At 34.0% G+C, this 26,936-nt stretch overlaps 1 protein-coding gene across 3 annotated transcripts in view; it reads right to left on the reverse strand.

Moving 5' to 3' along the window:
* Positions 1–17,508: 17,508 nt before the first annotated feature.
* The window catches only part of Ptar1 (protein prenyltransferase alpha subunit repeat containing 1), a 52,095-nt gene continuing 42,667 nt past the window's right edge, over positions 17,509–26,936 (reverse strand). Inside the window, exons 7-8 of one of the 3 annotated variants that reach the window (XM_015492911.2) lie at positions 25,399–25,433; positions 17,509–25,314 (exon numbers count right to left, since the gene is read on the reverse strand). In XM_015492911.2, the coding sequence (XP_015348397.1) occupies positions 25,091–25,314; positions 25,399–25,433 (259 nt within the window). In that variant the 3' untranslated portion in view covers positions 17,509–25,090. Of the gene's footprint in view, positions 25,434–26,936 lie in introns of all 3 variants that reach the window. The other 2 variants (XM_015492910.2, XM_015492909.2) reach the window with 2 other exon arrangements.

A 26,936-nucleotide genomic window follows, 5' to 3' on the forward strand; every position in this document is an offset into this window, starting at 1 on the left:
TGGGATTGGCTAACTTCACTTAGTGTTATATTCTCCAACTCCATTCATTTACCCATAAATGCCATGATTTTTATTCTCTTTTAATGATGAATAATATTTCATTGTATATACATACACCACACTTTCTTCATCCATTCATTTAATGAAGGGCATCTAGGTTGGTTCCACAGTTTAACTATTGTGAATTGTACTGCTATAAACATTGATGTGGCTGTGTCCCTGTAGTGCACTGTTTTTAAGTTCTTTGGGTGTAGACCGAGGAGGAGGATAGCTGGGTCAAATGGTGGTTCCATTACCAGTTTTCCAAAGATTCTCCATACTGCTTTCCACATTGGCTGCACCAATTTGCAGTCCCACCAGCACCGTATGACTGTGCCTTTTCCCCCACATCCTCGCCAAGATTTACTGTAAGTTGTTTGTTTTCTTAATAGCTGCCATTCTGACTGGGGTGAGTTGAAATCTTAGAGTATTTTTGATTTCTCAAATTGCTAGAGATGTTGAAATTTTTTCATATATTTGTTGATTGATTGTATCTCTTCTTCTGAGAAGTGTCTGTTCAGTCCCTTGGCCCATTTACTGATTGGGCTATTTGGGGTTTTTTTGGTGTTAAGATTTTTGAGTTTTTTTTTTTTTTTAATATATCCTAGACATTTGTGCTCTGACATGTGTGTGGTAAAAATTTGTTCCCAAATTGTAGGCTCTCTGTTCACCTCACTGATTGTTTCTTTGCTGAAACTTTTTAGTTTGAATCCATCCCATTTATTGATTCTTGATATTAATTCTTGTGTTATAGGAGTCACTAAGGAATTTGGGGCCTCATCCAACATGATGGAGATTTGGGCCTACTTTTTCTTCTAATAGGCACAGTATCTCTGGTTCAATTCCTAGGTCCTTGATCCACTTTGAGTTGATTTTTGAGCATGGTGGGAGATAGAGGTCGTATGGATTTCCAGTTTTCCCAGCACCATTTTGTTAAAGAGCCTATCTTTCCTCTAATTTAAGTTTTTGGCACCTTTGTCTAATATAAGATAACTGTAATTATGTGGGTTAGTCTCTGTGTCCTCTATTCTGTACCATTGGTCTACAAATCTATTTTGGTGCCAATACCATGTTGTTTTTGTTACTATTGCTCTGTAGTATAGTTTAAGGTCTGGTATAGTGATGCCACCTACTTCACTCTTCTTGCTAAGGATTGCTTTGGCTATTCTGGGTCTCTTATTTTTCCAGATAAATTTCATGACTGCTTTTTCTATTTCTATGAGGAATGTCATTGGGATTTTGGTTGGAATTGCATTAAGTCTGTTTAGTGCTTTTGGTAATATGGTCCTTTTGACAATATTAATTCTGCCTATCCAAGAACAAGGTAAATCTTTCCATCTTATAAGGTCTTCTTTAATTTATTTTTTAGTGTTCTATAGTTTTCATTGTAGAGGTCTTTCACTGTTTTCGTTAAGTTGATTTACAAGTATTTTTTTTTTTTTTTAGGCTATTGGAAATGGGGTAGTTTTCCTTGTTTCTCTTTCAGAGGATTTGTCACTGATATACAGAAATGTCTTTGATTTATGGGTGTTGATTTTATATCCTACTACATTGCTGAATTCATTTACTAATTCTAGAAGTTTTCTAGTGAAATTTTTGGGTCTTCTAGGTATACAATCATATCATCAGAAAATAGTGCTAATTTGAGTTCTTCTTCACCTATCCATATCCCTTTAATTTCTTTTGTCTGATTGTTCTGGCCAGTGTTTCAAGAACTATATTAAATAGAAGTGGTGAAAGAGGGCATCCCTGTCTTGTTCCAGTTTTTAGAGGGAATGTTTTCAATTTTTCTCCATTTAGAATGATGTTGGCCTGGGGCTTAGCATAGATAGCTTTTATGATGTTGAGCTATGTTCCTGTTATCCCTCGTTTTTCTAGTGTTTTGAACATAAAGTGGTGCTATATTTGTCAAAAGTTTTTTTCTGCATCTATTGAGATGATCATATGATTCTTATCCTTATGTCTATTGATGTGATGAATTACATTTATTGATTTCCATATGTTGAACCATCCTTGCATCCCTGGGATATGTTTTTGTATTTGATTTACCAGAATTTTACTGAGAATTTTTGCATCTATGTTGATTAGAGATATTGATCCAAAATGTTCATTAGAGATATTGAGCTGAAGTTTTCTTTCTTTGATGTGTCTTTGCCTGGTTTTGAAATCAGGGTGATATTGGCCTCATAGAATGAGTTTGGAAGTGCTTCCTCTTTTCCTGTTTCCTGAAGTAAATTGAAGAGTATTGGGATTAGTTCTTCGTTAAAGGTCTTGTAGAACTTGGCTATGTATCCATCCAGTCCTTGGCAGTTCTTGGTTGGTAGGCTTCAAAAGGCATCTTCTATTTCATTGTTTGAAATTGATCTGTTTAAATTGTGTATATCATCCTGATTCAACTTGGGAAAATTATATGACTCTAGAAATTTGATGATGCCTATGATATTTTCTATATTATTAGAGTACAAGTTTTAAAAATAATTTCTAGTTATCTTCTGTATTTCTCTAGTGTCTGTTGTGACATATCCTTTTTCATCACATGTTAGTAATTTGCATTTTCTCTCTCCTTCTCTTTTTTAGCATGGCTAAGGGTCTGTCAATTTTATTTATTTTTTTCAAAGAACCAACTTTTTGTTCTGTCAAGTTTTTCAGTTGTTTTAATTTCATTGATTTCAGCTCTGATTTTAATTATTTCCTGTCTTCTACTGCTTTTGGTGTAGTTTTGTTCTTCTTTTTCTAGGGCTTTGAGATGTAATGTTAAGTCATTTATTTGTTGACTTTTTCTTCTTTTAAGGAATGAGCTCCATGCAATGAACTTTCCTCTTAGAACTGCCTTCACAGTGCCCCAGAGATTTTGATAAGTTGTATATGTATTCTCACTCACTTCTAAGAATTTTTTAATCTCCTCCTTGATGTCTTCTGTAACTCTTTGTTCATTCAATAGCATATTATTTACTCTCCAGGTGTTGGAGTAGCTTTTATTTTTTATTTTATTATTTTTAATTTAATTCCATTGTGGTCTGATAGAATGCAGGGTAGTATCTCTATTATATTTACTAAAAATTGCTTTGTGGCATAAAATATGGTCTATTTTAGAGAAGGATACATGTGCTGCTGAGAAGAAAGTGTATCTGCTGATGCAGGTTGAAATATTCTATATATGTCAGTTAAATCTAAGTTATTGATTGTATTATTTAATTCTATATTTTCTTTATTCAGCTTTTGTTTGGAAGATCTATCCAGTGGTGAAATAGGTGTGTTAAAGTCACCCAGAATTACTGTGTTATAGTCTATCTGACTCTTGAACTTGAGAAGAGTTTGTTTGATGAATGTAGATGCTCCATTGTTTGGGACATACATATGTATCATTGTTATGTACTGTTGATGAATGGTTTTCCTTAAGCAGTATGAAATATCCTTCTTTATCCCTTTTGATTAACTTTGGATTGAAGTCTACTTTTTTGATATGGGGATGGAAATCCCTGCTTGCTTCCACAATCCATGGGAGTGATATGATTTTTCCCAACCTTTCACCTTCAGTCTGTGGATGTCTTTTCCTATGAGATGAGTCTCTTGGAGGCAGCATATTGTTTGGCCTTTTTTAAAAATTCAATCAGCCAGTCTATGTCTTTGGATTGGTGAGTTTAGGCCATTAATCTTCAGGTTTATTATTGAGACATGATTTGTATTCCCAGCCATTTGTGTTAACTTGGTTTCTCCTTTGATTAGTTTTTCCTCTAGTGTAATATCTCCCTTTGCTGATTTTCTTTTTTTTTATTCCTTTTCATGGAATATTTTGACAAGGATGTTCCATAATGCAGGCTTTCTAGTTGTAAATTCTTTTTAACCTTTATTTATCATGGAAGGTTTTATTTCATCATCAAATATAAAGCTTAAATTTGATGGATATAAGATTCTTGTTAGGCTTCCATTTTATTTCAGAGCTTGTATATGCTGTTCCAGGATCTCCTTGCTTTGAGCGTCTGGGTTGAAAAATATGCTGAGATACAAATTGGTCACCCTCTATATGTGATCTGATTCCTCTCTCTTGTGGCTTTTAAGACTCTATCCTTATACTGTATGCTAGGTATTTTCATTATAATGTGCCTTGGTGTAGATTTGTTGTAATTTTGTACATTTGGTGACCTGTAAGTCTCTTGTATTTGATTTTCCAATTCATTCTTCATGCTTGGGAAATTTTCTGATATTATCTCATTGAAGACATTGTGCATTCCTTTGGTTTGAAACTCTGTGCCTTCCTCTATCCCAATAACTCTTAGATTTGGTCTTTTGATGCTGTCCCATAATTCTTGGATGTTCTGCTCATGGTTCCTTGCCATCTTCACTGTGTGGTCAACTTTATTTTCCAGATTGTATACTTTGTCTTCATTATCTGATGTTCTATCTTCCAAGTGATCTAGACTCTTGGTGATGCTTTTATTAAGTTTTTTATTTGGTTTATTGTTCCTTCCTTTCAAGGATTTCTGATTTTTTCTTTTTCAGAATCTCTCTCTCTTTCTTGAAGTAATCTTTTGCTACCTGTATTTGCTCCCTTATCTCTTCATTGGTGTGGTCAATAGATGCCTGTATTTGCTCCCTTATCTGTTTATTGGTGTCATCAATGGTTGCCTGTATTTGCTCTCTTATCTCTTTGTTGGAGTGATCAATTTTTACCTGTATTTGCTCATTTAGATCATTCTTTAATTCACAGATCATTTTAATTATGAATGTTCTGAGCTCCTTCTCTAACATTTCATCAACTACACTGTCCATCGGTTCTGTTATTATACTATCCTGGTTTGTTTGGGGAACTTTCCTCACTTGTTTTTTTCATGTTGTCTATGTGATTTCCTTTCTTGCAGTGTGGATCTGAGGTATTGCATTTTCTACCATATAATCTTGTAGTAACTGTGCAGATTATCTGTACCTCACTTTGGTGTTGGGCTTCCAGACCCTGCCGGTGTCCCAGGATAGTTGTTATTGCAACAATAGGTGGTGGTGGCAATAGCAAGAGATAACCTGAGATAGCAGTGGAGGTGCCCCAAGATGGATGAAACGTCTTTCAGAGATGTAGCTGATAGGGTGGGCCTTACACTGGCTTTGGGATGCCTGTTCCAAGATACAGCTGCTTCTAGGCCCTGTATTTGTCCTAAGGTAGAGGCTACTGCATGGGGAAGACTATGGGGATTGCTGCAATGTCTCAAGATGGAAGTGGGTTAGACTTGAGCTTCCAGGTGGTGGTGTGGGGGGGATGGACTGAAACTTATCCTGGGCCCTGGCTCTGGTGCAGGTCAGTGAGGCAGGTCTGGGCCGAGCATGACTCCAGTGTGTGTCTGCCAGTGGTAGGAGGTGGTCCTGGGCCAAGCCTGAGCTCTGGTGGTGTCTGCCAGTGACAGGATGGATTCGGGCCTACCCTGGGCCAGAGCTCCCACACAGGTCAGCAAGGCAGGTCTGGGCCCACACTTCCTTTTTAAAAATTTTGTTCTAATTAGTTATATTTGATAGTAGAACGTATTTTGACATATTATACATAAATGGAGTATAACTTCTCATTCTTGTTTGTCTACATTCCCCTTTGTCTAATCCAAAGTACTTCTATTCTTCCCTACCCCCACCCATTGTGAATTAGCATTTACATATCAGAGAAAACATTCAGCCTTTGGCTTTTTTGGGATTGGTTTGTTTCACTTAGCATGATATTCTCCAGTTTCATTCATTTACTGGCAAATGCCATAATTTCATTTTTCTTTATGGCTGAGTAATATTCCATTGTGTATGTATACCATATTTTCTTTATCCATTCATCTTTTGAAGGGTACCTAGTTTGGTTCCATTGTTTAGCTATTGTGAATTGAGCTGCTATGAACATTGATGTGGCTGCATCACTCATCTCCAAATGGTAGTTTCATTTAAAAACAAACTAAAAGCAACCCTATCTTATTCTATTGGAAAAATAGTTTGACTCTTACAGTGGTACAGCATGGGGTGTGGTTCTTCACTAGAGCTAGATTATGTTCATACAGCTGGCCTAGAACTGATTCCCATCTGTAGAATAAGTCAGGGCACAGTAATAAACTTCATAACCTAATGACATCCCTTGAGATTTCTCTTTATGATAGTATACAGTACAATAAAAGATTGAGGTGAAATAATCATAATAAAAAATTAATTTTGATTTTTTCAAATATTTACCAAATTTAAAATCTGTGCTAAGCAGATTAGGTCTATTAAGAAGTAAATTCACACACACACACACACACACATAAAAAAAAAAGAAGTAAATTCACTGAGAAAAATATTTAAACAACAATTCTGATGAAATAAATGTAGTATCTCTTTAATATATTTTTGCCTTAAATGAAACTTTATCAAATGTGCTAGCAAAATAAATTTTTTAAATGTCAAAAACATCCCAAACCTATTTCCAGGTTAAAATAAATGTTCATCTTTCCAACCTCAAAAGATTTTAAGTGTTTTTTCTGAACCTCATCTGTGATTGATTTTTAAGGGTTCCACAGCCTACCCTTGCAATTCATTTTCTGCTATTTATAAAGACTATATTATGAAGAAAAAAATATGTGATGTAATGTCAAGTGATAAATAGCAAAAGTTTAACATTTTGTTATTATTATTTTTATTAATTAAAATGCATGTTTAAAAGAATGTTAGTGCACAAAAATACACTTAACTATTTCTGAAATACAATAAAAATAAGCAGATCAAGAAGTCACACTGAAATTCTTTGGGTTTTTAATCAATGTTGTCAATTATCACTTTTTGGTACTAGGAATTTAACCCATGGGTGCTTTGCCACTGAGCTTTGTTCTCAGCCCTGTTTTTATTTTTTAATTTGAGACTGGGTCTCATTAAGATGCTGAGGCTGGTCTTGAATTTGCAATCCTTCTGTCTCAGCCTCCTGAGTTACTAGAATTATAGCATGTGTGCTATTATGCCTGGCAAAGGTGATATAGTTTTTTTTAATTATTGGTTGTTCAAAACATTACATAGCTCTTGACATATCATATTTCATACATTTGATTCAAGTGGGTTATGAACTCCCATTTTTACCCCGTATACAGATTGCAGAATCACATTGGTTACACATCCACTTTTTTACATATTGCCATACTAGTGTCTGTTGTATTCTGCTGCCTTTCCTATCCTCTACTATCTCCTCTCCCCTCCACTCCCCTCCCCTCCCATTTTCTCTCTCTACCCCATCTACTGTACTTCATTTCTCTCCCTTGTTTTTTTTCTCCCCCTTTCCCTTCACCTCCTCTTATATGTAATTTTGTATACCCATGAGGGTCTCCTTCCATTTCCATTCAATTTCCCTTCTCTCTCCCTTTCCCTCCCACCTCTCGTCCCTGTTTAATGTTAATCTTTTTCTCATGCTCTTCCTCCCTGCTCTGTTCTTAGTTGCTCTCCTTATATCAAAGAAGACATTTGGCTTTTGTTTTTTAGGGATTGGCTAGCTTCACTTTGATGTAACAATTCCAATTTACTATATATTCACGCCTACCTGTATGTGTGAATGCCTGTCAAATGCCTTTTAAAATAATAAATCAAATAAGTCAAGCTCTGTTAATTGGTCTCTGTATGTTTTGCCTCCTCAGGAATCTACTGTACATTTGACCAAGGTTTGAAAATTGAAATCTACAGGTTGTCTTTATGAGGTTATGGAGGCCATTGGCTCATTTGTTACCTTACCACAATGCTCCATTGAAAATTAATTAATTTTTGGACTGGGGATGTAGCTCAGTGGTAGACCACTTGCTAGCCTGCATGAGACCCTGGTTTCCATCCCAAGCACTGCAACAGAAAATTAAATTTTGAATTAACAAGGAAAAATAATATATATTTATCATGTACACCATGATGATTTGAAACATATACAGTCATCTCTTGGATTTCATGGAGAATGGTTCCAGGACCTCCTACAGACACCAAAGTTCAAGGATGCTTAAGCCCCTTATATAAAATGGCATAGCATTTACATATACCTCCCAAATGCTTTAAATCATATCTAGATTCCACAAAATACCTAATACAATTTTTGTATGTAAATAGTTATACTGCATTGTTAAGGAAAAAAGACTGTACATATTCAGTATAGATGCAATAGTTTTTCCTAATTTTTTTCAATCCACAGTTGATTGAATCTGTGAGTAAGGAACTCACATCTGGAGAGCCAATATATCTACATTATGAAATGGCTAAATTGAGCTGATTTGGATTTGTCTTACCATACATACTGATCACTTATGAGGGGTGAAAACATTCAAAATCTGTTTTTCAGGAATAAAATACGTTGCTGTTAACTATAGCCAATGTGTTATACATTCGATCTCTTGAGCTATTATTCCCGTCACACTGAAATTTTGTATCCTTTGACAAATGTCTCTTCACCCTAGCCCTCACATCAGCTTTTCAGTCTGAGATTTTTAGATTCTACATATAAGTGAGACCATGCAGTATTTATCTTTCTGTCACATATTTCACTTAAAGTCCTTCAGGTTCATTCATGTTATCTGAAATGATTTCCTTCTTTTTTAAAGCTGAAGAGTATTCAATTGTGTCTGTATTACACTTTTTTTTTAAAAATTCCCTCATCTATTTGTGGGTGCTTTGGCTGGTTCCATATCTTGGCTGTTCAAATAATGCTACAGTGAATACGGGAATGTGACATGCTGATTTCACATCCTTTGGATGGAAAGAAGTGAGAGTGCTGGATCATAGGTAGGTCTAGGTCTAATTTTTAGGGAATCTCCACTGTTTTCCACAATGGCTGTAATAACTTACATTTCTCCCAGCAGATATACAAGAGTCCTCTTTTCTCCATTTTGTTGCCAACAATTCTTTTGTCTTTCTGGAAATAACCATTCTAGCAGGTGTGAGGTGATAAATTGTGGTTTTAATTTGCATTAAACTGATGATTTGTGATGTTGAACATTTTGTCCCACATCTGTTGGCCATTTGTATGTCTTGAAATATCTACTCAAGTCCTTTGCCAGTATTTAATTGGGTTATTTGATTCCTTGTTATTGAGCATTTCCATTACCTATTACGGATATTGACCCCTTGTAAGATGCATGATTTACAAATGTTGTCTCCCTGTGTTAATTCATTCAGATTGCCATAAAAAAATCTTAGACTAAATAATTTTCAAGCAATTTAAATGTATTGCTCACAATTTTGGAGGCTGGGAAGTCCAAGGAACCAGCAGATTCAGTGTCTGGTTAAGTTTCACTCTACTTTAAAGGTGACACTGTGTTGCTGTGTCCTCACATGTTATAAGGGCAGAAGAGGCAAACAGGTTCCTTCAAGCCTTTTTATGGGGGCAGTAATCCTATTTATGACTGTGGAACCGTGGAATCCTCATGATCTAATTATCTCTTAAAGGCCCTACCTCTTAATAGCATTACTGTGGGGGTGAAATTTCAGCATATGAATTTTGAAGGGACACAAACACCCATAGCTCTCCCATTCCACTCTGTTCCCTTTGCTGTGAAGAAGCTCTTTAGTTTGTTTAATCCTAACTGTCCATTTTCACTTTTGTTGCCTGTGCTTTCAGGGTAATACCCAAAAAACAAACAAACAACAAAAACCCATCATCCAGACCAATGTTATGGAGCTTTTATCCTGTTTTCTTTACCGTTGTGGATGTTTCTTTAAAATTTTTAATCTATGTTGAACATTTTTTACATATGGTGTGAAATAAAGGTCTAATGTCATTCTTTTTGTTCCCAACACGATTTATTAAATAGATGGTATTTTCCCTGTTGTCATCGGCACCTTTATTTAAAATCAGTTGGCCATAAAAGCATGTATTTATTTTGGGACTATTTTAAGCTGATAGCAGCTTAACTTTGATCACATCAAAAAAAACCCAACAGTTTTGCTCCACTTCCCCCTCCACATCTCATGTTTTTGATGTTAAATTTACATATTTTATATTGTGTATCCCTTAATAGACTACTGTCATTGCAATAGATTCATCTTTTAACCTTCATAGTAAAGATGTTATTTACACAGCATTATAGTAGTATTTTGAATTTAATTATGTACTTATTTTTACCAGTTTTATATTTTCATAAGTATTTGTGTTAACAATTAGTGTCCTTTTCTTTCAACACGGAAAACTCTCTTCAACATTTCTTATAAGACAGGCTTGGTGATGAACTCCTTCAGTTTTTGTTTGTTTGAGAAAGTCTTTATCTCCCTTTATTGCTGGAGGAAAACTTCGCTGGGTACATTTTGCCTCTTTGGTGATTCTTTGGCACAATGACTATGTCATCCCACTTTTCCTGGTCTGTAAAGTTTTTTGCTATGAAATCCACTACTAGCCTTATTGAAATGCCCTTATATTTGATTTGTTTATTTATTTATTTTTTGGTATCATGGAAATGTCATTTTTAATGACAAAAAATAGCAAATCTATACAAATGACAGGCTAGTATATAATGAATACAAAACACAACCACATAAAGGTAGGAAAAGTATCATTTACAAAAGCCAATGTGATTCAATGGCTAAATAACTCACAGTCCCTACTGCAACAATGACATATGACTTGAAACCAGACATACTGATGTCCTCTCCCTAGAGTCAATGAACTTTGACAGTCCTGTTATGTCTTGGTAGTCTTATTTGGACTGCATCTTACAGTACTTGGATATTAATCTCTTAACCAATATTAGGAAAAGTGATCTCAGTTCCTTGATTTAGACATTTTTTGCTCTGGGCTTTTACTTCTTTTTTTTTTTTGTTACATATTTATTTATGCTCTTTTGCCTACTTGGCACAGCATAAATGATTCAATAAAATCACAAAGTATGTTTATTCTTATTTATATTTTGAACTTGTAATGAAGTTCTCCAGCCGAGCCATAATATTCATCATTCTCTCTGATATCTAATTTGGGTATACTATGCCCATTTGTAGTATTTTTGGAAATAAAATCCTGTTATGTTTTGAGTGACACATCAGCTTTCAATTTGGTTAGTGGTAGTAAACTTTTGTCCTATCCTCAAAAATGAGAACATTTAAAAAATTGGTTAAATACATGTTCATTAAAATGAATGAATATCACAAGAAAGATAAAGTGTAAAGACTTCCACATTTCCATGTACCTAATGACTTTTTTTTTTTTTTTTGGTACTGGGGATTGAACATAGAGGTGTTGTACCACTGAGCTACATCCCCAGACTGTTAGATTGAGATAATTTCTTGCTAAATTGCTTAGGACCTCACTAAATTGATGAGGCTGGCCTTAACCTTAAAATCCTCCTGCTTCAGCCTCCTGAGTTGCTGGGATGATAGGAATGCACCACTGCCCCTGACTTGATGAAACTTTAAAAATTAGCCATTGTAGGAGATATGAAGTGTATCCCAGCATGGTTTTGATTTGCATTTCCTTAATGACTAATGATATGGTTAAGAGATATTGATATATATTCTGGGGAAACATCTGTTCAAATCCATTGCCCATTTTTAGACAGGGTCATTTCCTTTTTAGTGTTCAGTTGTAAAAGTTCTTTATATTTTTTGGAAATTGATTATTAGATACGTGAATTGCAAATGTGTTATCCCATCCTACAGGCTGTTTTTCCACTTTCTTGATAGTGTCCTTTTAAGTATAAAATTTTTAAAAATATTTATGATCACCTATTTTTTCTTTTAATTGAGCTTATATTATCATAATTAAGAAAAATTTGCCTAACATAAGGGCATAAAAGTTTATATCTGTTTTTGTGGAAGACGTTTACAGTTTTAACTCTTCAATTCTCTGAATTCATTATTGTCAAAAATCACTTGATAATAGATGTGTGAAATTATTTCTAGGCTCAATTCTATTCCACTGGTCTGTATATCCATTCTTTTGCTAGTACCATACTATCTTGAATACTATAGTTTTGTAGTAGGTGTTGAAACTGAGAAATGTGAACCTAGGGGCACTTAACCACTAAGCCACATCCCCAGACCTTTTTATATTTTATTTAGAGACAGGGTCTTGTTGAGTTACATAGCACCTTGTTAAATTGCTGAGGCTGGCTTTGAATTCCCAATCCTCCTGCCTCAGCCTCCTGAACTGCTAGGATGGCAGGCGTGTGTCACTGCACCCAGTTTGTTTCAAATTTCTATGATGAAATATCTGAGATATACTACTTTATAAAGCAAAGAGGTTTATTTGGCCTCATAGTTCTGGAGGGACATCTAGGGGCTTTATCCTGTGATGTCCCTTTTTGCAGGCAGAATCCTGAGGTGGTGCAGAGCCTCACATGGCAAGAGACAGGGAGCACTTCACATGTGTGGTTTCTCTTTTCTCACACCACTGCATACAAGCATGGGAACTCCCACTGATGACTTAACCTAACCTCACCTCCCAAAGGCTGCACCTGTAAACACTATAGAATCCGATTTCCACCACCATTAATGTATGTTTTGGGGGATTAAACTCCCACATGACTCAAAGGGGACAAACCATCTTCATACCATAGCAGATATATTGTTATCTTAACAATGTTGAGTATTCTGATCCCTGAACATGACAAGGTTTTCCATTCAGTGAGAACTTCTGTGATTTCTTGCAGTGATGTTTTAGATTTTACAGTATAGAATAAGTTTTGCACTTATTTTAATAAATTTATTCCTAAGTATTTCATTCTTTTTAATGTTTTTGTGAAAAACTTTCTCTAAATTCACTTTTGGATATTTAAATGTTTAAAAATACAATTGATTTGTATTTTTGCAAAGGTTTAAAAATACAATTAATTTGTATCCTGTAGCCCATTGAATTCACTTTTTAGTAGTAGTGTTTTAAAGAAGTGGCAAGAGCAAACATGTTCTATTTACAATCTCACGGGGAAAGATTTCAAGCTTTCATGTAAGTATGTTAGCAGTGGCTTTCCATACTCCTTTTATTAGCTTGAGGAATTTCTCTTCTAGACCTACCTGTTGATTATTCTATCAGGTAAAGGTTTTGGATTTAGTAAAGTTGTTTTTCTTTATTGAAATGATCATATAATTTCCCCCTTCCTTAAATTCTTAGGATATACTATACCCGTAGATTATTTTTGTATGTTGAGCAACCTTGCATTCACAGGTCATTGTGTACAAACTTTCTTATATGTCGATGGATTCACTTTGCTTTATTTTGCCACTGGAATTTTTTTGTCTTTATTCATAAAGGATTGCCTGATGTATCAGGATACTATCAGGATAATAACAGCCTCTGAATGAGTTAGTATGTGTATTTTTGGTTTTAATTTCTTAAACATTTGGTAGAATTCATCAGTAAAGTCATCTGATGGTTGGCTTTTTTGACTACTCAGCTAGCTACTTAGATTTATTAGTCTAAATAAATCTATTTCTTCTTGAGCAAGTGTCAAGTAGTTTGTGTATGTGTTTTTAAGGAATTCATACATTTTGTGTAGGTTACCTAATTTTCCGTTCACAGTATTCCTTAAATTCCTTTTTATTTCTAAAAGGTTAGTAGTAATATCCCTTTATTCCATTCCTAAGTTAGTAATTAGTGTATTTATTTTCTTTATCTTAAATTTAAGATTTTTCAATTTTGTTCATCTTCTAAAGGTCACAATGATTTTTTTCTCTATTATATTTTTATGTACTCTATTTTAATTGTCATCTTTATTATTTTCTTTCTCTTGCTTGCTCTGGGTTTGATTCCCTTTTCTAGTTCAGTAATGTTTCCTAACTTAGAAAAATTAAGTTTCAATATGATGTAGATTTTCTACTTACTCTGCTTTGAAAAACAAAAAACAAAACTTCTGTTTTTTCCAACATTTTTAGTTGTGTTCAGTAAAAAGGTTAGTCTTACTGTAGCTGAAAATGAGATTTTAAAATTCATTTTAATGAAATTAGGACTTTACATACTACTTTATAACCTACTCTACAAAATTATATTATATGACATTTTCTTCTATGTAATTACATGTTCTTGTTTTTATGGGTACATGGTATACTACTGTAGGAAGGAAACATTTACACAATTTATTGTTGCACATTAGTGATTTTCTATTATAATAAGTGTAGCACAAGATGATTTATTTCTTTCCCATATGAAAAAACTAACATTGCTGGGTGCAGTGGTGCATGCCTGTAATTTCAGCGCCTTGATAGGCTGAGGCAGGAGGATTGCCAGTTCAAAACCAGTGCTAGCAAAAGTGAGGTGCTAAGCAACTCAGCAAGACCTTGTCTATAAATAAAATACAAAATAGGGCTGGGGATGTGGCTTGGTGGTCCAGTGCCCCTGAGTTCAATTGCTAGTAACACCCCCCCACCTCAAAAAAAAAACTAACACCAAGGCTTGTGTGAAATTAATGCCACAAGTTAGATGTGTCCCAACTTGTAGTCTCAAGGAACCTTTGTACATGATTAAGATTACAAAATTTACTTTTTGTAAATTTTTTTACCATTGGAATGACTGGTGCTGCACCAATCCCATTTGTTTATCCATCTTCGCGTACTCTCTCAATAGTGTTTGGTGGAATCACTAGCAACTTAAGAAGTATAGGAATATAACAGTAAAATGATGGAGGGCCACTGTATCCAGTTAGCCCCCCTACATAGAAGTAGAACTTTCATTGATTATGCTATAATTACTCTGAGAGGTTTATGAGGAATCTGACAAAAGATATTTGTATATCAGAATACTTCAAAACTAAATTCATAAATTTAGAATTACTACTTTGTTGTTCATATCATTTTACAGGAGGTATGGAAGTCCGAACTGTGGCTGCCAAAATTACTCTAAGAATCTTTCTGTGAAAGAAAAGGTACTATGCCAATTATTGCTGCTTCTTTATAAAGCTCAAAGTGGGGAGGCAAGCAGTCCTTCCACTTTTATCACTATCATCATAGGACACAATGCCATTGTACTTACTCCTCAGGGTGTAATCTAACTTGAAGTTGATGCCCAATCTGATCATTTGGGATGAGTTACTAGTAGACAGGCACAATGACATTCAAAAAAACATATCCTTTCTTCTTCTTTTAACTAATACAGCATGAAAAGGAAAACTGGGTTTCCACCATGAGGGAAATGGTGATATGTGGTAAATGTAGACCAATGACAAAAAGGTTACCATATTACTAAATTCAATTGGGCTGTATGTTATCCTAAATCTATTATTGCTGTTAATCTTTCATTTCAAGAAGCATGCCATTAAGCAAAGTGATTTTCCAGGAAGCATTTTGCTAATACCAATTTTTGTCAAACTTAGATAATTCACTTACTAATTCAAATTAAGACTGTCATTAGTAAGCTAGTTTCCTTCCCTAAGGCATTAGTGCAAAAACACTACCTCAATTTTAAATTTTGTTTCTGGTGCTTTGACATGAATGATGCAAAATAAACTCCATATTCTGTTTCCTACTCAAAATATACAATGCTAATTGTATTATTGAAAGTACAATCTAGGGTGGGGGTTGTAGTTCAGTGGTGGAGCACTTGCTTCAAATGTGTGAGGCTCTGGGTTCGATCCCCAGCACCACATAAAAATAAATAAATAAAATAAAGGTATTGTGTCCATCTACAACTTAAAAACATTTTTTTTAAAAAAAGTATAATCCAATAGTCAAGGGACAAAGGAATCAAGTCCTTCCCCACAAAACACTCTTGAAATATTTAAAATCTGAGTAAATGTATCCAATAAATACTTTAGAGAGTCTATCTACGTATTATACAGTGTTAAGTAACCCTACTACTCTGGTTCATAGCATATAGACCTGAGACTTAGAAAACAAAGGATGTAACACTAAACTGAGTTAGTTCCTTACTTTGTACCTTCATTTGAAATGCATGGGGAAAAGCATAAATAGTCATGACAATTAGTCATTGTTAATGCAATTTAAAGACAACTATGGAAATTTCTCTAATTTCTAATGTTTCTTTTATGTTCTAGACATGGTAACATTTAAATTTCTTTCTACAAATATAGGTAATCAAATCACTGGTTTCACTTAAGATAACAGTTCATACCACTACCTTCTTAACCAACATCAAAGCAATTTAACTAGGCAGTATGGTGGGCTAAATCAAAGTGTAAAGCATCAACTACCAGAAGTAAAAATAAAATCACATCTAACACATTTTAGGAGATGAAAAATTTACTTAGAAATTGCAGATATTTAGCAAAGATAAGACAAACACTATTTTCCATATTCTACAGAAATACAATAATTTGTAGCTGCTTGGTACATGGTCACGTTATAAATAAATCTAATGGAAAAAAGAATGGCTCATTCTACTTCTCTGCCATTTATCATAAATAAGTGTACCAGTAAGATACTGGAAGACCACTGCATAGAAAGAATCCTAGGGCTGTTTGTTAATATACATCATTATACATTAAGAATAATACAAAACCAAAATAGGTGCAAATACACAATTAACATGCAATTTAAGGTATTATTTTGAAGAAACAAGACAGAATTTAGTGACTACAACTGAAAAATGTGTTGTTATAATCAGAACATCATTGCATCTTACATGGCATAGAATTTCTTTCTCCTTAAATAACACCTGGCAAATTGGAATCAACTGATCATATTTTGAGAGCAAATTTTAAATGAAGATGAAGGAAAACAAGTGGACAATTCTAGTAGACATTTTTTTTAAATTATTTTGAAGTACCATAATTTTATGTCTGCCTCATCATCTGAATTTAAAATAGTCACACTTTGTACCATGTACATATGAATTGTCCAATAAAATACCCTTTAGCCATACATGACTTGAGAACTTGAAACATGGTTAGTCAGAACTGAGATGTAGTGACTGTAAATTACACACTGAGATTTGAAGACTTAGTATAGAAAAAAAAGGTAAGATATTTCATTAATAATTTTTACAGTGATTATATGTTGAAATGGTAATTTTTTTAATAGCTGGGTTAAATAAAATATATTATTAAAGTTTATTTCACCTCTTTCAACTGACTACAAGGAAATTAAAAATTACTTTGTGGCTCATATCTCTTTCCTTTTTTAAAAAAAGTCTATATTTATTTTTTTAGTTATAGTTGGACACAATACCTTTATTTTATTCATTTATTTTTATGTGGTACTGAGGATCAACGCAGCACCTAGCACGTGGTAGGTGAGCGCTTTACTGCTGAGCCACAACCCCAGCCCACATATTATATTTCTATTGAAGAGTTCAAGTATATATAATCTATGATCATTATACTAGCCTTAAGTACTCTGTGGTACTAATTCCCAAAACAGTGAAAGCACACTCTGCACATACCTTACTGCAAATCTTATCCTTATCCCTCTGTAAGGTATACATTTTAAGTGTAAAAAGAATTCACAAAATATTTAAGCCTTAAACAAAAGTCAATTAGTATATGGTAGGAACAAAAGAAACTTCAATACAGACTGCTCTATGGGGGAAAATGGATTAAGAAACACAGCAGTACAATCAGTGAAGACAATTAGTATCTTCAGTAAAGTTAGCCAAACTAATCTTTAATGCCCAGGATCTGACTCTGTACCACAGAGCATATATGTAACTTGTCCATTGGAACATAAATTACAAGAAAAAAACAATATTGACGTCAATTTATGGAAATATTCTTTTTGGGAAATCTACAAGCACTGTGATATTAACATGCACGATGTATTCTAATAGCAGAATATAGTACCTAAGATCTTTCCCTTAAATTACAGTCCCTCAGTGTTAAACCAGGCAAGTGACTAGAGTATAAGGAACTTGGGTTAAAAAAAAAATTAGAAGCTATTAAAAAAAATTACTACTTTTAAATTTTTTTTACTTCCTCTCCTATTGTAGTAGAGTGTATAAATATTTGGCATACTTATAATACCTCATATTTTTTCCAACTTAAAGACATTAAGTTAATCTAGTATACATTCCATTTTTCTCCTAGAACAAGAAAACCCAAAATATAATACTGACACGGTCACTTCAGTCAGAAGCCAGCATCATAGTCATGCATCAAGAATCTCACCAAACATCAATGCCTAACTACACTTGTACTATACATTTGTTTCCTCATAGCTCAGGTAGGAATGTTTGTTTCAAAATTTTTAATGTTTTTTTACATCAGGTGAACTCTGACAAAAATGCTCTGAAAGCCACAATAAACATAGTGAAACTACTATATTATTCATAAAAATTTCCTCCTCGTGTCAAAGATGTTTAAGTAGGAGTTATTTAGCATAAATTTCTATTTTACCATTACCACTTTTAAGATATTGGAATGAAACTAAAATTTAAGGAGAAATAAAACTAATCCAGATAGTACTATATATACCAATATATAAAATGATTACAGAAGACTACAGTAGTTCTCCTTAGAGTCCAGCTACCTATTTTTTTAATCAATTACTGTGCCTCAGATATTATCTAATCTTTTTACATCTCCTGTCTTCAGACCATGTTCTATATAAACAATATTTATTACAAATCACTAACTCTAGCCTAAACAAGCTTAATAATTAATGTGAAATGATACAATTTTTCAGTTTCACACATATATTATTTTAAATATATACTTCTCAATGAAAAGATAATGCTGGTTTCCTTGCTGAAAGCTCATTGTTAGTATGACAGACTAATAATCAACTAGGTGTTTATTGAGCACTTACTTCGATTGCACTCAGTCTAGGCCCATTCTTTAACTAATAGTATAAAATACCTCCTTCAAAAGCATGACATTTGATGAGGGAGGACAACATATGAACATTTCTGGTAGAATGCTGCTTGAGTCAATATTTAGTTACATAAAATGGTACATCCCTATGACCCAAAACAGAATGAAAAGTCTCAATGCATTACCACCTTATAAAGATAAATAAATAATCTACTGTGTGCTGCATAGTACTTTGAGGAAACTGATTACCAGACATGAAATTAAGGCCGATTTCCCTAAAAGTATGAGAGGAAAAAACAGAATGTCTTAATTTGTAGACCATCAAAGACTTAACATAAACAGTTTACCCAAACAAATATCTGGTTAATTAGGGCAAATGGGCACTTGTTTTGTTAGATTTCCAGCTTTGCTGGAGGGAGTTGGTCTAATTTTAAAAAGTGCCTGAAATAGTAGCATTTAAGCAAATACAAAAATAACAATTCTTTGGATAAAATTCTTTGTAAAAGCCACCATATAAATTCAAGCTGCAAATCCTTCATATACATGTACATCTGTATACACACATAGATAATCTCAAAAGTATCTAAACCTCACTTGCAATGGTGTACAACTGTTATATTTATCTTATATATTTGAATATGATTATGTATTCACGCAAACTGGTGTATTTTACCAAAAGCTAACAATGTGGACAATAAGACTGCTATGAGCTAGTTTTACCGCTCGAGCCTTTACCAATTATTGAATTCCCTTATTGAATTCCCATAACATTTTAGGTATTATGCAATGTATTGAACATGCACAGGTTCTGCACATAAAACATTCTCAGGGAAACAGATGTCTTAGAGAGCAAAGTAGTCATGGTTTTGAAAGCCAACAGTAATCATTCTCCTCAACAGAATTTCTAAAAATTGAGAATGATGTCAGTTAATGCAAAATAGTCTCCCCCACCTCCTCAAACATGAAAATATAATTCAGAAATCATTTCTACAGAAGACATATATAAAAAAATGTTCATAACACAGCCACAGGAACTAAAGCAGAGAGATGAATTGAGGCAGTCACAGAGCATCTACTAGCTATTGCATTGGTAGTGATTTATAAAAAATACTATATATATTAAACCTTTAAGAGCTAGTAATATATTTATCCTTTTTTATTTGCCACTGAAAAAGTATATCCTAAATTGAACTAAATCTTCTATGCCCTGAGGATCAACAATAGACTAACATAAGAAAAATCAGAGTTAGCTTTATGGATATTATTATCCAGGAAGTCCAAACTACATATAGCTAATATTCTTGGAAGCATGTTTTACCAGCAGACTAAGCTGGTTTGGTGGGTTTTTTGTTTTGTTTTTTCAGCAGAGAGTTTGGTTTTACAGTGTTAACATGGCCTGGTAAGAGTAGAGAAGTCTTAAGTTGGGAGCCTGAGATTTCCTTCTGATCCCAGATCCACAATGGATACACTGGTTTTCTGACTCTACTCTGAACATAGCATACTGCTGCCTATAGAATATATTATTGAAAAATTCTCTATAAAGCACTTTGAAAGCTTAATTATATATTTTTCTGAAATTATGAGGAATTATTTGCTATCATGAAATATGAAATTCCTACTCCCAAAAACAAATATATAAATGACACATTTTAAATTTCATCTTAGAATTTCCTTCCTTTCTTCTTATATGTGACAAAAAAAAAAAAAAAAAATCCTACTTTTCCCCTTCAACTATCCTACATTAGGCCTGAACGTGGATGGGAAAGAAGGTCCTTAGAGTAAGGCAGAGGATTCATTTAGGACAATCATCTGGCATTTATTTTAGGGAGGGGTTCTAGCTTCCCTTTGGACTCAGTCTGCACAGATTTCAGGCTGTCTCAAATTGTGCACACATAAACCTCTGAATGCAATGCATGTAATCCCCAAAATGTTAGTTGCTTTGCAGAAAGAACTAATTCTTTATAGGGTGCTTAAAAATGAGAACTAATGAGGGCTGAGGACATAGCTCAGTTGGTACAGTGCTTGCCTTGCATGCACAAGGCCCTGGGTTCAATCCCCAACACCACAAAATGAAAAAAAAAAAAAAATTGAATACGGATTTGGGGGGAAAAAAGAGAACTAATGAAATAGAAATAAAGGACTCTACTTTCTTGTATCAGTATCTCATCAAAGGATAAGATAGGACCAGGTCTAACAAAGGGAATAAATAAAATCATGAGTCACATTCAGCTGTTTTATGTCCTTGTTTTCTATCTAAATATTAGAGTTTAAAGTAACATGATCCTGCTCCAACCCCAAGTAAGAAAGGCACTCAAATTAACACAGTATGTACAGTTGTTAAAAAGACACTGTGTGACAGAAAGTAGAATTCTTAGGGTTGATTTTTCTTGCTCTCTGCCTTTATGATACTGAATTTGCCTAAACTTTCCAGTGCCTCAACACAGATCTCAAATAAATAGGAGATCATTACAGAGCATAGGGAGGCAGCAGCACATAGAATGCTAGAGTTTGCAGGTCTGTTTGAGGAATTCATTCAAAAGACAAAAGATTAAGTTGTTATAATGTTGTTCAAAAATTTTAGCATACTTTAAATATCTTAGTTTTAAAATATAATTTTCTAGTAAAAAAATAACAGTAAACTTAAAACAGCTTTTTACACTGCCCCCCCAGTCATGTGCTACTTTCTTTTGCAACTAGATCTTCAGCATCTTCTATAATTCAGGGGTGCTAAGGTAGAGATTGTTGTATAGCAAGTGGTAGTTCTACTCCTAAATTGCATTTAGCCCATGTCATAGACCATGTGATGCTATATGAGAGAAAATTATAATTATATTTGCAGCAATATTACAAGTTCTTTTTACACATATACTCATTCACCACGTACAAACTGGTATGAACTGAACATATCAAAACCACACAAATATATATGCTTTCTTATAGACTGCTGCATAAAAATCCAAAAACTTTTGTTTCCACATGTCACCAAACTCCTTATTTGAATATCTAAGTGTTCTTTAGTGACAACCTGTATACGTCTAATCCTACTAATTATTAATAAAGTGGAGTATGATCCCTAGCCTAGCACTGCTTAAAAAAAAAAAAAAAAAAGAAAGAAATTAATGAAGCTCTCAATTTAAATTAGAACTGTACTAGAAGAATTAAGAAGTGTGACTGAAAGTCTGGGCCTGGAGTTTCTAAAGAAATAATAGTAGATATTAATATTTATCAGATCCTTAAGCTTAAAAAACAACTATACAGATTTAGGAAATAACTAAAAGATTCACAGTTCAAATTAATGGGGAAAAAAGGAGAAGCATAAAACAACTATTCATGAAGATACAATAAACAAGTCATTGAAATCAAAGAATTTCTTCAGCTGTTCTCAAATGGTTCAAGCTTTGTGTATGTGTCCTTAAATAAGTAAACAGAAAGTAGTATCCTTAATGCAAGTGGGTTTCTATAAATGTTTAATGTAGATTAAGGTATAGCTCACTGATAATTCTAGAGCTGCATTTCTTGGCTTGAATTTAATGAGTTTAAACAAAGTAATGAAGAAAATAAATTTAAATTAACTTTTTCTATATGCAACAGCTCTCCCTAAGTATTATTCGCAAACAATTAATTTCTCAATCATCACTCTATCCATCACTCATGACCAATCTTTTCCCTTCTTCAGTTAATCAATCATTCATTTAATAAGTAGTCAGTGAGCCCTCACAATGAGCAAGGCACACACAGTAGAGTCTGGAAATACTATATTACTGAAATAAGTCTACATTAAAAAGGCAGGGTGAAGAGTGTTATGAAGGTGTTAGTTACCTACTGCCTTTTGCTTGTCAGTAGTATTCTTGACCCACAGGATGATGAACTATTACTCTTTCAGTGAAAATGTGATGAAACACGTCAAATCTAAACTATCTTCCCCTTTTAAACAATGACATATTTGAAGAAAAATAAGGCTAACAAGCCCCTGAAAACAGACATACTTTTTCTACTGCATGAGCTCATTTAGGCAAAGACATATTATGCTAGTCAGTTTAAATGTCAAGCACTTGGGGGGGGGGGGCGGCACAACAAAAATAATCATATAGGGCAATTCTAAGTTTTCCTGTGAATGAACACTTGAAAAATGCAAATTTAAAATAAAGTAGCATACAAAAGTCACATACTGACAGTATCCTTTGGATGTTTGTATTCTCATTCTCTATTTAAAACTTTATTAAGAAAAGAAGACCAAGGTATATTAAAACACTACATGGCTTCAGAAAGTGGTGGGTTTGAGCAGTTAACAACAAAGATGACCAAGATACTGAGTGTAAGGTAAGTTTAACTAATGTTCTCAGGATATTATCTATACTCATGTCCTGATGTGTATTCACATCAAAGTAGTTGCACTCACATCAAAGAAGCCCTATTACTTAGGATACTAAAAATTATGCTTGAGATAACAGTGATACTGAGTAGTCCAGAATTTGGCAACATGTATTACTGGAATGTGCTGAACCTCCCATGTCATCTCTGTGTAGTTTCTACTCAACCCCTGCAGGAGTTGAAAATCATAAATCTAATGAGTTTTATCCATTGAAATCTACATAGACCTTGAGGTATCTGATTCAAAATAAGCTCTGTACACAAAGGGCCATGGGATTAAGTTCATTATGGCAATTATTTTCTCTCCTAAAAATTATATAAAGTATAAAAAATGGTAATTTTTGCCCCAAGAGATAAGAGCAACATCTGTCTACTGGGGCCAGGCTAAATAATTTTCCTGGTGTTCTTACAAGTATATCATTCAATTTGACAGTTCACCGCTCAACAAAACCATGATGCCCAAATAAAGGACCTATTCCATTTCCCTTAAAATAGTACTTCTACCTCAAGTCCTGGCTATTCACAAGATTGAGACAGGAGAGATTTGCCTTTCCCTACATCTTTCTCCCCACCTTACAGATTACTAAGCAAGTAAAAAGGAGAAGAGGCAAAGCATGGTGGTCATACTTATTTCTATAACTATTACTCACATTTGTATACACGTAGGACAAGAAACAGCTTCATCATTTGAGGAACTTTTAGAGGGGCAGTTTCTATTCATATTTCGTGTGTGTGTGTGTGTGTGTATGTGTGTGTGTGTATTTAGATGGGAATGAAATTCACAGAAATAGAGAACATAAAATCTTCAGTAGGCATTCCTGAAATTTGAGGAAAATTATACACAAGTCAAAATGACAAAAAAATATGGAATGGAGTGGTGAAATAAAGAAAACAGTATACAGAAAAAAGAAATACATACCATTTACAAAGGAGAAAATATAATAAGAAAGTAGACATTAGCTGACTCTTTCCCTAGTCCCACTTCATCAACCTGAAAAACTCAGCCCTTGTTAGTGAAAATTAAGATACAGCATTAATGTAGATACTTTGGTACCTCATCCCTGATAAAATCCTGTATCAAAGTGTTCTGTTTTGTTTTTAAATAAAAACTGAAGAATTAATCTCCTGAACTATTCTTTCCTCCTGGCTTTTGCCAGTAAACTTTTCATAGTCCACAAAATTTTGTAGTTTATCCATTATAATCTCAATAACTTAATTTTTTAAAAAGGAGTTTCTATGAATACATTTGTATGTATATTTCTCCCATTTTTCATGAATGATTTTGGAAAAGAAAAAGTAGTAATAACTAAAAATGGCATTCTGGGTTTTTAAAAAATTTATTTTATCAGGGCTGATATGACTGTTTTGGCATATACCAAATATGAGGTAAAAAACAACCTATCAAAGCTAGTAATAAAAATAATTTTCCAGTACTACACTTACATAAACTCTTAAATTAGATTCTGTTTTTAAATAATCATTTAAAAATGGATTACATTGGAAGCATTTTTTTAATATAAATTTCAATACTTCTGACTTTGGTTACATTTAGTCTATATTTTTGAGTAGAACATGCTAGAAAAAGAACTGATTTATATTTTCACATATCCAAACATCTAGCCATTTGATTCTGAAAATAAATTAAGTTCTTCTGCATCTGTATTAATGTTTCTAAGCTGAACTACAACAAAAAATTTTGATTTAAAAAATTTGCCTATATAGCAATCAAAATGAGGTGGGTGGATGTATATGTGACCCAATTATAAGAACTGAGTGAAAACCCCATGTATAGAAATATAAAGGATGAGGAGTTAAAAAGAAAAAATTTAAGACTCATTTTTTAGTAAGGAGCTACACAATTACTGTATCCCCAAAGGAATGCCAGTTCTTAATAAAATAAATAAAATGTAAGGTTTCCTATGGACTTTTAACCTAAAGATGAGGAACACATTAGCCAATAATAGCAAACAGTTCATGCAACTATGTCAATAAGAAAGGAAAGCAATATTGCACTAAAAGGGGAACCTTACAGGATTAATCCACTTTCATTGACTCAGAGTGACCAGCCATTTCCTGTATGCTTTGGCATACCTGGCTTGCTCTATGTTCCGGCAAGTGGACAATACTTGATCAATGAACCTGTGCTCCATTTCTAGGCCCAAAGAATCTGGAGCTGGGGTCCGCTTCAGGCGTTTGGTTTCTTGGGAATAGCCTTGCTTGCTTGAGTCATTCAATCCATCTACTTCCATTGCCTGAGACAGCCGAGGATCTGCTGGGATGAGGTGCAAATCACTCAAAGTCTCTCCAGGACTGTCTGCAGGTGGCAGCTGGGTCATGCTGTGAGGAAACTTACCATTTAAGTGATGTTGAAGGTAGAAAACATGCCGCCTATGATGGGGGAGAGGGAGGAAGAGAATAAAGAAAATCTCATGGCAAAGTTAAGCTTTTCAGGGGAAAAAAAATTGTGATCATATCAACATGTATACGTGCTGAGTTTGTGGCCCACTGCATAACCCAAAGATAAACAGAGGAATTAGGAATTAGGAAAAATAGTTGACATGAAGTCTGGGTATTTGGACAAATATTGCAGATTACTTGTTTGTTTTGTGAGAAAGAACACTATTAAAAGTTTTTTCAATAAGCATTTACTGAATGATGACAACTTGAAGTTATTACTTTAACATGAAAATAGAAATAGGTCTTAGTTCAATCAATATCTGTTTTATATAATATCAATATTATATATAACCAAATAAAAAACTAATCTCGTTGATATCTTGGAAGACAAGAGATTCTAGAAATGGGGAATTAAAGGGTTCATCCAGAGGCTTAGTCCATAGCCTTTATCCAATCCTTTTAATTAAAAGAACACATCTGTTGCAGTTGGTCTTATGATCTAGAAATCAACTGACCTATCTTGTAAATCCATCACTAGTCTTCAACATCCATATATAGTGGATCTGTGCTGAATTCCGAGAAAAACACTTTAAAAGATACAGTTTCTGTTCTTCCTCTAAGAAGAGCAGTTCTTGTGTCCTTAAAAAATCACCTGGAACTATTTGTCAAAATGAAATCCCTGTTGCTAATCTCCAAACACTGATTTGGTGTAAGGGGGACATTTCTGGTAGACAATACGATAAACTACATGGCTTCTAAGTTGTTATATCTCAACAAATTAGTGAGAACTAGGAAAGGAAAGGAAAGGAAAGGAAAGGGAAGGGGCAGGGGCAGGGGCAGGGGCAGGGAAGGAAAGAAAAAAGGCGCTGGGGATGTGGCTCAGAGGCAAGGGGCTCATTTCCTAGTACCAAACACATAAGTAAAAGATAATTCTCTATTCATGAATGTGCCAAAAAGGAGAGATTGTCTTCTGAGTAGGTTGAGCATAGACTAGCAGGTGTCCATCTCCTCAAACAGCCTAAAACTAGACTGGACAAGAGTAAGGGCAGATCTCAGTAATTTTATTAATATGCCAACTTTTAAAAACCTACCTCCTGACTAACACAAGCAAGTCTTATATTCTGTTTCACACCTTTCTACTAGTCTTTCTCTGTATCCCAAGAGAAATTCTTTAAATTTTTTAAAATTTAAATAAACAAAAAGCATCAAGATATTACACTTCGTTAATTTTGTAGATCATTAGGGTAAAAAAATAATAAAACTTACTTTTTTCCCCTCAGGGTTTAATCAATAGTTTCAACTCTGACTATGCATCAAAATTGATTAAAAAAAAATCACAGGGTTTAAACAACAAAACAAGCCTTGAGCTTGTGATCCTTATACCTCAGCCTCCTGATTCACTGTGATTGCGGGCATGCACCATCAAGCCCAGCTGAAAATTCTTTTTTCCTCTTAAAATTAAGACACCCTTATTCTACGTTTTCAAGAGAAGGT

The sequence above is a fragment of the Marmota marmota genome, unplaced genomic scaffold (genome assembly GCF_001458135.2).
Source record: "Marmota marmota marmota unplaced genomic scaffold, marMar, whole genome shotgun sequence".
NCBI lineage: Eukaryota > Metazoa > Chordata > Mammalia > Rodentia > Sciuridae > Marmota > Marmota marmota.